General features: G+C 42.1%; 1 protein-coding gene across 1 annotated transcript in view; it reads left to right on the forward strand.

The window, feature by feature from the left end:
• Nucleotides 1-14189, forward strand: part of CIP2A (cellular inhibitor of PP2A) — a 335048-nt gene that overhangs the window by 109610 nt on the left and 211249 nt on the right. Inside the window, exon 9 of the mRNA XM_053707535.1 lies at nt 10856-11083. Within this exon, the coding sequence (XP_053563510.1) occupies nt 10856-11083 (228 nt within the window). The remainder of the gene's footprint in view (nt 1-10855; nt 11084-14189) is intronic.

Raw genomic sequence — 14189 nt, forward strand, 5'->3', positions numbered from 1 at the left:
GGATGGTCCTGCATTGTGCCCCATGTGATTCTTTCCTGACCGGGTGTCTATCAGAGAGGAGTCTTAAATCTCTGTACTGTCTGGGTCATGGGAGGTGGGGAGTGCCCCAGCCATTGGGATATAAAGGTGTAGTTCTTTTGAATAAAATAAGATTTCTTTCATGTAATTAACAAGAGTCCATGAGCTAGTGACGTATGGGATATACATTCCTACCAGGAGGGGCAAAGTTTCCCAAACCTTAAAATGCCTATAAATACACCCCTCACCACACCCACAAATCAGTTTTACAAACTTTGCCTCCAAGGGAGGTGGTGAAGTAAGTTTGTGCTAGATTCTACGTTGATATGCGCTCCGCAGCAAGTTGGAGCCCGGTTTTCCTCTCAGCGTGCAGTGAATGTCAGAGGGATGTGAGGAGAGTATTGCCTATTGAATGCAGTGATCTCCTTTTACGGGGTCTATTTCATAAGGTTCTCTGTTATCGGTCGTAGAGATTCATCTCTTACCTCCCTTTTTCAGATCGACGATATACTCTTATATTTACCATTTCCTCTACTGATTCTCGTTTCAGTACTGGTTTGGCTTTCTACAAACATGTAGATGAGTGTCCTGGGGTAAGTAAGTCTTATTTTCTGTGACACTCTAAGCTATGGTTGGGCACTTTATTTATAAAGTTCTAAATATATGTATTCAAACATTTATTTGCCTTGACTCAGAATGTTCAACTTTCCTTATTTCCAGACAGTCAGTTTCATATTTGGGATTATGCTTTAATTATCATTTTTTTCTTACCTCAAAAATTTGACTTTTTTCCCTGTGGGCTGTTAGGCTCGCGGGGGCTGAAAATGCTTCATTTTATTGCGTCATTCTTGGCGCGGACTTTTTTGGCGCAAAAATTCATTTCCGTTTCCGGCGTCATACGTGTCGCCGGAAGTTGCGTCATTTTTTTGACGTTATTTTGCGCCAAAAATGTCGGCGTTCCGGATGTGGCGTCATTTTTGGCGCCAAAAGCATTTAGGCGCCAAATAATGTGGGCGTCTTATTTGGCGCCAAAAAATATGGGCGTCGCTTTTGTCTCCACATTATTTCAGTCTCATTTTTCATTTGCTTCTGGTTGCTAGAAGCTTGATGTTTGGCATTTTTTTCCCATTCCTGAAACTGTCTTATAAGGAATTTGATCTATTTTGCTTTATATGTTGTTTTTTCTCTTACATATTGCAAGATGTCTCACGTTGCATCTGAGCCAGAAGATACTACAGGAAAACCTCTGCCTGCTGGATCTACCAAAGCTAAGTGTATCTGCTGTAAACTTTTGGTAGCTATTCCTCCAGCTGTTGTTTGTATTAAATGTCATGACAAACTTGTTAATGCAGATAATATTTCCTTTAGTGATGTACCATTGCCTGTTGCAATTCCCTCAACATCTAAGGTGCAGAATGTTCCTGATAACATAAGAGATTTTGTTTCTGAATCCATAAAGAAGGCTTTGTCTGTTATTTCTCCTTCTAGTAAACGTAAAAAGTCTTTTAAATCTTCTCTCTCTACAGATGAATTTTTAAATGAACACCATCATTCTGATTCTTTGGACTCTTCTGGTTCAGAGGATTCTGTCTCAGAGATTGATGCTGATAAATCTTCATATTTATTTAAGATGGAATTTATTCGCTCTTTACTTAAAGAAGTACTAATTGCTTTAGAAATAGAGGATTCTAGTCCTCTTGATACTAATTCTATACGTTTGGATAAGGTTTTTAAAGCTCCTGCGGTTATTCCAGAAGTCTTTCCTGTTCCTAATGCTATTTCTGCAGTAATTGCTAAGGAATGGGATAGATTGGGTAATTCATTTACTCCTTCTAAACGTTTTAAGCAATTATATCCTGTTCCGCCTGACAGATTAGAATTTTGGGACAAAATCCCTAAAGTTGATGGGGCTATTTCTACCCTTGCTAAACGTACTACCATTCCTACATCAGATGGTACCTCGTTTAAGGATCCTTTAGATAGAAAAATTGAATCTTTTCTAAGAAAAGCTTATCTATGTTCAGGTAATCTTCTTAGACCTGCTATATCATTGGCTGATGTTGCTGCAGCTTCAACTTTTTGGTTGGAAACTCTAGCGCAACAAGTAACAAATCGTGATTCTCATGATATTATTATTCTTCTCCAGCATGCTAATAATTTCATCTGTGATGCCATTTTTGATATTATTAGAGTTGATGTTAGATTTATGTCTCTGGCTATCTTAGCCAGAAGAGCTTTATGGCTTAAGACTTGGAATGCTGATATGGCTTCTAAATCAACTCTACTTTCCATTTCTTTCCAGGGAAACAAATTATTTGGTTCTCAGTTGGATTCTATTATTTCAACTGTTACTGGTGGGAAAGGAACTTTTTTACCACAGGATAAAAAGTCTAAAGGTAAAAACAGGGCTAACAATCGTTTTCGTTCCTTTCGTTTCAACAAAGAACAAAAGCCTGATCCTTCGTCCTCAGGAGCAGTTTCAGTTTGGAAACCATCCCCAGTCTGGAATAAATCCAAGCCTGCTAGAAAGGCAAAGCCTGCTTCTAAGTTCACATGAAGGTACGGCCCTCATTCCAGTTCAGCTGGTAGGGGGCAGGTTACGTTTTTTCAAAGAAATTTGGATCAGTTCTGTTCACAATCTTTGGATTCAGAACATTGTTTCAGAAGGGTACAGAATTGGTTTCAAGATGAGACCTCCTGCAAAGAGATTTTTTCTTTCCCATGTCCCAGTAAATCCAGTGAAAGCTCAAGCATTTCTGAATTGTGTTTCAGATCTAGAGTTGGCTGGAGTAATTATGCCAGTTCCAGTTCCGGAACAGGGGATGGGGTTTTATTCAAATCTCTTCATTGTACCAAAGAAGGAGAATTCCTTCAGACCAGTTCTGGATCTAAAATTATTGAATCGTTATGTAAGGATACCAACGTTCAAGATGGTAACTGTAAGGACTATATTGCCTTTTGTTCAGCAAGGGAATTATATGTCCACAATAGATTTACAGGATGCATATCTGCATATTCCGATTCATCCAGATCATTATCAGTTCCTGAGATTCTCTTTTCTAGACAAGCATTACCAATTTGTGGCTCTACCGTTTGGCCTTGCTACAGCTCCAAGAATTTTCACAAAGATTCTCGGTGCCCTTCTGTCTGTAATCAGAGAACAGGGTATTGTGGTATTTCCTTATTTGGACGATATCTTGGTACTTGCTCCGTCTTTACATTTAGCAGAGTCTCATACGAATCGACTTGTGTTGTTTCTTCAAGATCATGGTTGGAGGATCAATTTACCAAAAAGTTCTTTGATTCCTCAAACAAGGGTAACCTTTCTGGGTTTCCAGATAGATTCAGTGTCCATGACTTTGTCTTTAACAGACAAGAGACGTCTAAAATTGATTACAGCCTGTCGAAACCTTCAGTCTCAATCATTCCCTTCGGTAGCCTTATGCATGGAAATTCTAGGTCTTATGACTGCTGCATCGGACGCGATCCCCTTTGCTCGTTTTCACATGCGACCTCTTCAGCTCTGTATGCTGAACCAATGGTGCAGGGATTACACGAAGATATATCAATTAATATCTTTAAAACCGATTGTTCGGCACTCTCTGACGTGGTGGACAGATCACCATCGTTTAATTCAGGGGGCTTCTTTTGTTCTTCCGACCTGGACTGTAATTTCAACAGATGCAAGTCTCACAGGTTGGGGAGCTGTGTGGGGATCTCTGACGGCACAAGGAGTTTGGGAATCTCAGGAGGTGAGATTACCGATCAATATCTTGGAACTCCGTGCAGTTTTCAGAGCTCTTCAGTTTTGGCCTCTTCTGAAGAGAGAATCGTTCATTTGTTTTCAGACAGACAATGTCACAACTGTGGCATACATCAATCATCAAGGAGGGACTCACAGTCCTCTGGCTATGAAAGAAGTATCTCGAATTTTGGTTTGGGCGGAATCCAGCTCCTGTCTAATCTCTGCGGTTCATATCCCAGGTGTAGACAATTGGGAAGCGGATTATCTCAGTCGCCAAACGTTGCATCCGGGCGAATGGTCTCTTCACCCAGAGGTATTTCTTCAGATTGTTCAAATGTGGGGGCTCCCAGAGATAGATCTGATGGCCTCTCATCTAAACAAGAAACTTCCCAGGTATCTGTCCAGATCCCGGGATCCTCAGGCGGAGGCAGTGGATGCATTATCACTTCCTTGGAAGTATCATCCTGCCTATATCTTTCCGCCTCTAGTTCTTCTTCCAAGAGTAATCTCCAAGATTCTGAGGGAATGCTCGTTTGTTCTGCTAATAGCTCCGGCATGGCCTCACAGGTTTTGGTATGCGGATCTTGTCCGGATGGCATCTTGCCAACCATGGACTCTTCCGTTAAGACCAGACCTTCTGTCTCAAGGTCCTTTTTTCCATCCGGATCTGAAATCCTTAAATTTAAAGGTATGGAGATTGAACGCTTGATTCTTGGTCATAGAGGTTTCTCTGACTCCGTGATTAATACTATGTTACAGGCTCGTAAATCTGTATCTCGAGAGATATATTATAGAGTCTGGAAGACTTATATTTCTTGGTGTCTTTCTCATCATTTTTCTTGGCATTCTTTTAGAATACCGAGAATTTTACAGTTTCTTCAGGATGGTTTAGATAAGGGTTTGTCCGCGAGTTCTTTGAAAGGACAAATCTCCGCTCTTTCTGTTCTTTTTCACAGAAAGATTGCTATTCTTCCTGATATTCATTGTTTTGTACAAGCTTTGGTTCGTATAAAACCTGTCATTAAGTCAATTTCTCCTCCATGGAGTTTGAATTTGGTTTTGGGAGCTCTTCAAGCTCCTCCGTTTGAACCTATGCATTCATTGGACATTAAATTACTTTCTTGGAAAGTTTTGTTCCTTTTGGCCATCTCTTCTGCTAGAAGAGTTTCTGAATTATCTGCTCTTTCGTGTGAGTCTCCTTTTCTGATTTTTCATCAGGATAAGGCGGTGTTGCGAACTTCTTTTGAATTTTTACCTAAAGTTGTGAATTCCAACAACATTTGTAGAGAAATTGTGGTTCCTTCATTATGTCCTAATCCTAAGAATTCTAAGGAGAAATCATTGCATTCTTTGGATGTTGTTAGAGCTTTGAAATATTATGTTGAAGCTACGAAATCTTTCCGTAAGACTTCTAGTCTATTTGTTATCTTTTCCGGTTCTAGGAAAGGCCAGAAAGCTTCTGCCATTTCTTTGGCATCTTGGTTGAAATCTTTAATTCATCTTGCCTATGTTGAGTCGGGTAAAATTCCGCCTCAAAGAATTACAGCTCATTCTACTAGGTCAGTATCTACTTCCTGGGCGTTTAGGAATGAAGCTTCGGTTGACCAGATCTGCAAAGCAGCAACTTGGTCCTCTTTGCATACTTTTACTAAATTCTACCATTTTGATGTATTTTCTTCTTCTGAAGCAGTTTTTGGTAGAAAAGTTCTTCAGGCAGCGGTTTCAGTTTGAATCTTCTGCTTATGTTTTTTGTTAAACTTTATTTTGGGTGTGGATTATTTTCAGCAGGAATTGGCTGTCTTTATTTTATCCCTCCCTCTCTAGTGACTCTTGTGTGGAAAGATCCACATCTTGGGTAGTCATTATCCCATACGTCACTAGCTCATGGACTCTTGTTAATTACATGAAAGAAAACATAATTTATGTAAGAACTTACCTGATAAATTCATTTCTTTCATATTAACAAGAGTCCATGAGGCCCACCCTTTTTTGTGGTGGTTATGATTTTTTTGTATAAAGCACAATTATTCCAATTCCTTATGTTATATGCTTCGCACTTTTTTTCTTATCACCCCACTTCTTGGCTATTCGTTAAACTGATTTGTGGGTGTGGTGAGGGGTGTATTTATAGGCATTTTAAGGTTTGGGAAACTTTGCCCCTCCTGGTAGGAATGTATATCCCATACGTCACTAGCTCATGGACTCTTGTTAATATGAAAGAAATGAATTTATCAGGTAAGTTCTTACATAAATTATGTTGTTTTATTTCTATAGTTCTCTGGTTATTGCACTAGCGATGGAGGATTCTGTTACTTAAAGAGCACTCCCTCTATTCCTATAGAGTAATTCCTGTTAATATTGTGAGGAGGCTTTAGTTCCGCCCCCTCAATTATGTTCCATATGCCTTGATAATGTGATAATATCAAACATGTTTGATACCACTGAGCCGTCCACCTCTGAGGAGTTGTCGCCCAGTGAGGTGCTTACCCTACATTCTTATCTCTCTACACATGAAGTTTCCCGTAGCATTACTGATCATCTGGAGGGGGCCATTTTTTCACCAGTTGTTACTGCGCAGTTCAGATGGTGGTGTCTGCGGCCTTTAATGCTTTACCTCGTCCTGCTAAGCTCAAGCGAAAGGTTACATATTGCACTCCTTCCCAGAGTACATCAGATAATTTATTGGATTTAACTGATAGGGTTATCCGAGGATAACGTTCTTTCTGAGACTTCAGAGTTTGAACATTCTGGGTCGGAGTCTGCTGCCTCTAAACCTCCGGCTGTGGAGGAACCAGACTTTTAGTTTTAGGAATTTGCGCTTTCTTCTAAAGGAAGTTTTTGGCGAATTCAGAGGTTCCAGAGGCCAAATTGCCTGATGAACTTTTGATTCCTAAATTGGATAGAGTTTGAGGACAGGGTGGTACCTTATCCTTCCCTGTTCCTGTTAGATGGCGAACATTATTGAGAATGAATGGGACAGGATTGGATTCCTTTTTCTCCTCTTCTCCCTTTAACAAAATGTTCCCGGCCCTGGACTCTCAATGGAGTTGTGAGATTCCGTCCCTAAAAGGGATAGCGATATCTTAACCCTTACTAAATGTACTACTATCCCACTTGAGGATAGCTCTTCGCTTAAAGAGCCCATGGATAAAAGATGGAAACTCTGTTAAGGAAGATGTTTCAACATACAGGATATTTGTTTCAACTGGCAGCTGTTGTTGCCGCGGTTGCTGGAGCAGCTACCTATGGGTGTAACTCCTTACAGTATTTAATCGAGGGGGAGGGTCCCCTCAATGTTATTCAGGAAAGAATTAAGGTCTCGAGGGTTGCTAATTCTTTTATCTGTAATGCTAATCAGCAGATTATTATGCTATGGCTTCAGCTTTTTCTGTCAGGCCCATCGGGCTCTGGCTGAAGTCACGGTCTGCGGATATGACTTCTAAGTCTAGACTTCTTTCCCTTCCCTTTAAGGGAATGATTTTGTTTGGTCAAGGCCTGGACTTGATTATCTCCACGGTCTTAGGGGGCAAGGGTGCCCTCCTACTGCTAGAGCATATGAACTAGTCTAAGGAACAATTTTTCGTTCTTTTCATTCTGATAAAGCCCATGTGAGCAGTCCTCCCCTAAGTCAGAGCAAAACAAGAGCTCTTGGAAGCCGGTTCAGTCCAGGAATAAATCCAAGCAGAGCAAGAAGCCCGCCAAGTCTTAAGTCGGCATGAATGGGCGGTCCCTGGTCCTTTCTGGATCGTGTAGGGGGCAGTCTGTCGCTCTTTACAGTCGCTTGGTTCAGGGATGTGCAGGATCCATGGGTCCTGGAGGTCATAGCTCAGGGTTACAAGATAGGTTTCTAGTCTCAGCCACCCAAGGACAGATTCCTCCTCTCTCCTGTCTTCCTGACCATAGAGGAGGGAAGCCTTTCTGGGGTGCGTACAGAATCTGTTCTCCCAGGAGTTTTTGTCCCGGTGCCTTTCGCAGTGAGTGTTTTGGGTTACTATTTAAACCTTTTCGTGGTCCCAAAGAAGGAGGGAACTTTCTGTCTGATTCTGGACCTAAAGTGCTTAAACAAGTTTTTATATGGTCCTTTGTTCAAGATGGAGACAATAAGGTCTATCCTTCCCCTCGTTCAAAAAGGGCACTTCACGACCACAATAGATCTGAAGGATGCTCCCTTCTCGTACCAATCCTCAAGACCACTTCCAGTTCCTAAGGTTTGCATTCCTGGACCAACACTTCCAGTTTATTGCACTTCTGTTTGGTCTAGCTACGGCTCCAAAAAATTTTTTTAAGAATGGACCATTCGGAATCACTCCTCTGTCGTCTTCGATCCCATGGATGCAAGATAAATCTAGAGAGAGTTCTCTTGTATCAAGTACCAGGGTAGAATTCTCAGGTACTATAATAGACTCCATAGAGATAAGAATATTTCTAACAGACCAGAAACGTTGCAAGCTAGCTTCAACATGTCTTGCCCTCCAGACCTCCTTAAAGCCATCTGTGGCTCGGTGTATGGAGGTGATTGGTTTCATGGTGTCCAGCATGGACATCATTTCCTTTGCCAGGTTTCACCTCAGACTGTTGCAACTGCGCATGCTGAAGCAGTGCAACAGCGATCATTCGGATCTGTCAACAGATTTCTCTGGACAACCGATAGAGAGAATCGCTCTCTTGGTGTTTTTGTCTGGATCACTTGTCACAAGGGACGTCCGTCTCAAGACCATCCTGGGTGATTGTGACTACGGTTGCGAGTCTGTCAGGATGGGGAGCTGTTTGGGGTGCCAGGAAGGTACAGGGCCTATGGATTCAGGAGGAAAAACTCCTTCCCGATCGCATTTTGGATCTTCGGCAATATACAATGCTCTGGAGGCTTGGCCTCTGCTGGGTTCGTCCCAGTTTATCAGATTCCAATAAGACAATATATTCTCAGTGGCTTACATCAACCATCGGGGGGAACGAGAAGCTCCCTAGCTATGAGGGAAGTATCTCAGATTCTGGAGTGGGCGGAGACCCACATTTGTTTGCTGTCGGCGATCCACATTCTTCCGGGTGTGGACAACTGGGAAGCGGATTTCCTCAGCAGACAATCCTTTCATCTGGGGGAATGGTCTTTCCATCAAGAGTGTTTGCGGAGATTTGCAAGAGGTGGATCTCATGACGTCTCAATACCAAGCTACCCAGATAAGGGTCGAGGTACAGGGATCCTCAGGCGGAGCTAATAAATTCATTAGCGGTGCCTTGGAGGTTCAATCTAATTTATCTTTTCCGGCCGTGACCACTACTTCCTAGTGTAGTGGCTCGAATCAAACAGGCGTCTGTGATACTGATTGCTCCGTCTAGGCCGCAAAGGATATGGTTTGCGGACTAGTGGGGATGTCATTATCTCCTCCGTGGAAATTTCCTTGCTGCAGGGATCTGCTGACCAAGGTCTCTTTGTTAATCTATGTCTAGATTCTCTGAGGCTGACTGCGTGGAGATTGAACGCTTAGTCCTAGCCAAGAAAGGGTTTTTGTTATTTTACTCTCATTCAAGCTTGTAGCTGGTTGCTCGTCGCATCTATCATAAGGTGTGGAGGGCCTACTTATTCTGTTCTCCAGGATGAACTGGAGAAGGGCTTTTCTGCAAGTCCCCTGAGGGGACAGATTTCGGCCCTGTCTGTGTTACTGCACAAGAGGTTAGCTGAGCTTCCTGATGTGCAGTCATTTGTTAAGGCTTTGCTAGGATCAGACCTGTGTTTAGATCTATTGCTCCTCCTTGGAGTTTCAATCTTGTTCTTTAAGTTTTGCATGGGCTCTGTTGGAGCCTATGCATGAAGTAGACATCACATTATTATCTTGGAAGGTTCTACTGGCTATTGCTTCTGCGCGCATAGTATCTGTGATTGCTGCCTTGCAATGCGTCCCTCCTTATCTGGCTTTCCATGCTGATAAGGCTGTTCTACGAACCGATAGGTTTTCTTCCTAAGGTTGTGTCAATTCGCACCATCAATCAAGAGATTGTGGTTCCTTTCTTATGTCCTACTCCTTCGCCGAAGGAACGTTTTCAATGTAATTCTGGATGTGGTTTGTGCCTTGAAGTCCTATCTTCAGGCCGCAAAAGAATTTAGACAAACTTCTTTCTCTGTTTGTTCTCTTTTCCGGGAAGCTTGGGGGTCAGAAGGCCTCTTCGACTTCCTTATCTTTTTGGCTGAGAAGTGTCCTCCGTTTTTAGCTTTGAGACAGCGGGACATAAGCCTCCTCTGAGGAGTACGGCTCATTCTACAGGAGCAGTGGTTTTCTCTTGGGCCTTCAAGACTGAGGCCTCTATGGATCAGATTTGTAAGGCGGCTACCTAGTCCTCCTTACATACTTTTTCCAGACTTTACATGTTTGATGTTTTTTTGCTTCTACTGAAGCAGCCTTCGGGAGAGAGGTTTTGCAGGCTGTGGTGCCCTCAGATTGGGGTCTGCCTCTCCTTTTTCTATTACCTCCCGTTTTGCATTCAGTGTCCTTTATAGCTTGGGTATTGTTTTCCCAAAAGTAATGAATGCAGCTGTGGCCTCTCCTCGTTTTAAGAAGAAAAACTTAAATTATGCTTACCAGATAATTTTCTTTTCTTCTGACGGGGAGAGGCCACAGCTCCCCACCCGTTTTTTATTCTATGGGGCAGCCTTATATTTTATTTGTTCTTTTGGCACCTTTTTCACCCTGATATTTCTCCTACTGTTCCTTGTTCCCTCGACAGAATGACTGGAGGATGTTGGAAGTGGGGGAGGTATTTAAGCCTTTGGTTGGGGTGTCTTTGCCTCCTTCTGGTGACCAGGTTCTGTATTTCCCAAGAGTAATGAATGCAGATGTGGCCTCTCCCCGTCAGAAGAAAAAATGATCTGGTAAGCATAATTTGTTTTTTAAACTATACATCTCCAGTATACTTCAATTAAGCTAGAATTACAAGATCAAAATGGGTAACTGAACATGTTTGGCATGGAATGTTTGTTTGACTTTACAACCCAGGCTAAAACTGGAAAACATTTGAATTGCAAAACTAAAGTTAAACATTTTTTTTATGTTTTTCTTTTGCATTAAGAGTATTTTTTACAGATACTTTTATATTATTCAGGTTTTAGAACTGTTGCTAGCTTTCTGTACTGTGACAAGTTTACGTCACACGTTACGAGAAACTATATTTGAACAAACTGGCATTACAGGATCAGGAAATGGACGACTTGGGCCACGCACAAAGTCTTCAGAACCAGCTGTGGCACTTGTTCATTGGTCAAGTCAGCCATTGGATGCACCACATAACTGCTCTGTCTTGGCCCTTGAAGTCTTTAAAGAGATTTTTGAGGTATGTATCTACTTGTTCTGGTAATTCATTCTCAATAGTGACTGCTGAGGCTTTTATCACCCCTGTGCTGAAGCAGATTAGACCCCTGGAACATTTTCAATTAGTTTTTCTGTGATTTGCTCATAGTTTGTTTTTGTTTTGTGGAAAATGCACTTTCAGAAATAGTTTATAGAAAAACAAAAATAATGCAACAAATTAAATCTTGTATTTTCTGTTTTCTTTTGTATTGCATAAATATTAAATGACAGACATTTTTTTTCTCTGCATGGTTCTATATTTTAAATTTAATTCACATTTCTCTTGTTAAGTGTGTTCAGTCCACGGGTCATCCATTACTTATGGGATATATTCTCCTTCCCAACAGGAAGTTGCAAGAGGATCACCCAAGCAGAGCTGCTATATAGCTCCTCCCCTCACATGTCATATCCAGTCATTCTCTTGCAACCCTCAACAAAGAAGGAGGTCGCGAGAGGAGTTGGAGTTTTTACTTAATTATTCTTCAATCAAAAGTTTGTTATTTTAAATGGCACCGGAGTGTGCTGTTTTTCTATCTCAGGCAGTATTTGGAAGAAGAAACTGCCTGCGTTTTCTATGATCTTAGCAGGCGTAACTAAGATCCACTGGCTGTTCTCGACATTCTGAGGAGTGGGGTAACTTCAGAACATGGGAATAGCATGCGGGGTCCCCCGCAAATGAGGTATGTGCAGTACAATATTTTCTGGGAATGGAATTGACTAAGAAAACACTGCTGTTACCCGTATGATGTAAGTACAGCCTTAAATGCAGTAGTAGTGATTGGTATCAGGCTGATAAATGTATGCACAGTAGAGTTATTTTCTAGGGACTAGAATTTGACTGAGAAAATACTGTTAATACTGAAATAATGCTTAAGCCTTATCTGCAGTGGAAGCGACTGGTAGCAGGCTTAGTGATAACTTTGCATGACATTAAAAGAAGTTTGTTTTTAAAACGTTTACTGGCATGTTATTCGTTTTGTGAGGTACTTTGGTGATAAATCCTTTTGGGCATGAATTTTTTTTTCCACATGGCTAACGTATATTTCTGCATAGAAACCGTTATATCAGGTCTCCCACTGTTGTAAATGAGTGGGAGGGGCCTTTTTTAGCGCCTTGTTGCGCAGTTAAAATTCTAGCACAGTCTTCCTGCTTCTTCCTCCTTGATCCAGGACGTCTCTAGAGAGCTCAGGGGTCTTCAAAATTCGTTTTTGAGGGAGGTAATCAGTCACAGCAGACCTGTGACAGTGTGTTTTGACTGTGATAAAAACGTTAAATCTTAATTTGATATCCGTTTTTTGGGTACTGAGGGGTTAATCATCTTTTTGCTAATGGGTGCAATCCTCTGCTAATTAATACATTTAAAGAATTGTTGACTATAACTGAATTAGTTTTTTGTTATGCAACTGTGTTTTTAAAAGCGCTGCAGCGTTTTTTATATTGCTTGTAAACTTATTGAAAGTAATTTCCAAGCTTGCTAGCTTCATTCCTAGTCTGTTTAAACATGTCTGATACAGAGGAATCTGCTTGTTCATTATGTTTAAAAGCCTATGTGGAGCCCAATAGAAATATGTGTACCAATTGTATTGATATTACTTTGAATAAAAGTCAATCTGTACCGATAAAGAAATTATCACCAGACAACGAGGGGTAAGTTATGCCGTCTAACTCTCCTCACGTGTCAGTACCTTCGTCTCCCGCTCGGGAGGTGCATGAGATTGAGGCGCCAAGTACATCAAGGCCCTTACAAATCACTTTACATGATATGGCTAATGTTATGAAAGAAGTATTATACAATATGCCCGAGTTAAGAGGCAAGCGCGACAGCTCTGGGTTAAGGACAGAGCGCGCCAATGACACGAGAGCCATGTCTGATACTGCGTCACAATTTGCAGAACATGAGGACGGAGAGCTTCATTCTGTGGGTGACGGTTCTGATTCGGGGAGACCGGATTCAGAAATTTCAAATTTTAAATTTAAGCTTGAGAACCTCCGCGTGTTGCTAGGGGAGGTGTTAGCGGCTCTGAATGATTGTGACACGGTGGCAATCCCAGAGAAATTATGTAGGCTGGATAAATACTATGCGGTACCGGTGTGTACTGACTTTTTTCCTATACCAAAGAGGCTTACAGAGATTATTAGCAAGGAGTGGGATAGACCCGGTGTGCCTTTTTCCCCTCCTCCGATATTTAGAAAAATGTTCCCTATAGACGCCACCACACGAGACTTATGGCAGACGGTCCCTAAGGTGGAGGGAGCAGTTTCTACTTTAGCCAAGCGTACCACTATCCAGGTGGAGGATAGCTGTGCTTTCTCAGATCCAATGGATAAAAAATTAGAGGGTTACCTTAAGAAAATGTTTGTTCAACAAGGTTTTATATTACAGCCTCTTGCATGCATTGCGCCTGTCACTGCTGCAGCGGCATTCTGGTTTGAGTCTCTGGAAGAGGCGATTCGCACAGCACCATTGGATGAGTCTTTGAGCAAGCTTAGAACCCTTAAGCTGGCTAATGCGTTTGTTTCGGATGCCGTAGTGCATTTAACCAAACTTACGGCTAAGAATTCCGGATTCGCCATACAGGCGCGCAGAGCGCTATGGCTTAAATCCTGGTCAGCAGATGTAACTTCTAAGTCTAAACTACTGAACATTCCTTTCAAAGGGCAGACCTTATTCGGGCACGGCTTGAAGGAAATTATTGCTGACATTACTGGAGGTAAGGGCCACACCCTTCCTCAGGACAGGGCCAAATCAAAGGCCAAACAGTCTAATTTTCGTGCCTTTCGTAATTTCAAGGCAGGAGCAGCATCAACTTCCTCCGCTCCAAAACAGGAAGGAACTCCTGCTCGTTACAGACAGGGTTGGAAAGGCAACCAGTCATGGAACAAGGGCAAGCAGGCCAGAAAGCCTACTTCCGCCCCTAAGACAGCATGAAGACAGGGCCCCCTTTCCGGAGACGGATCTAGTGGGGGGCAGACTTTCTCTCTTCGCCGAGGCTTGGGCAAGAGATGTACAGGATCCCTGGACGTTGGAGATTATATCTCAGGGATACCTTCTGGATTTCAAAACTTCTCCACAAGGGAGGTTTCATCTG

The sequence above is a fragment of the Bombina bombina genome, chromosome 3 (assembly GCF_027579735.1).
Source record: "Bombina bombina isolate aBomBom1 chromosome 3, aBomBom1.pri, whole genome shotgun sequence".
In the NCBI taxonomy this organism is placed as follows: domain Eukaryota; kingdom Metazoa; phylum Chordata; class Amphibia; order Anura; family Bombinatoridae; genus Bombina; species Bombina bombina.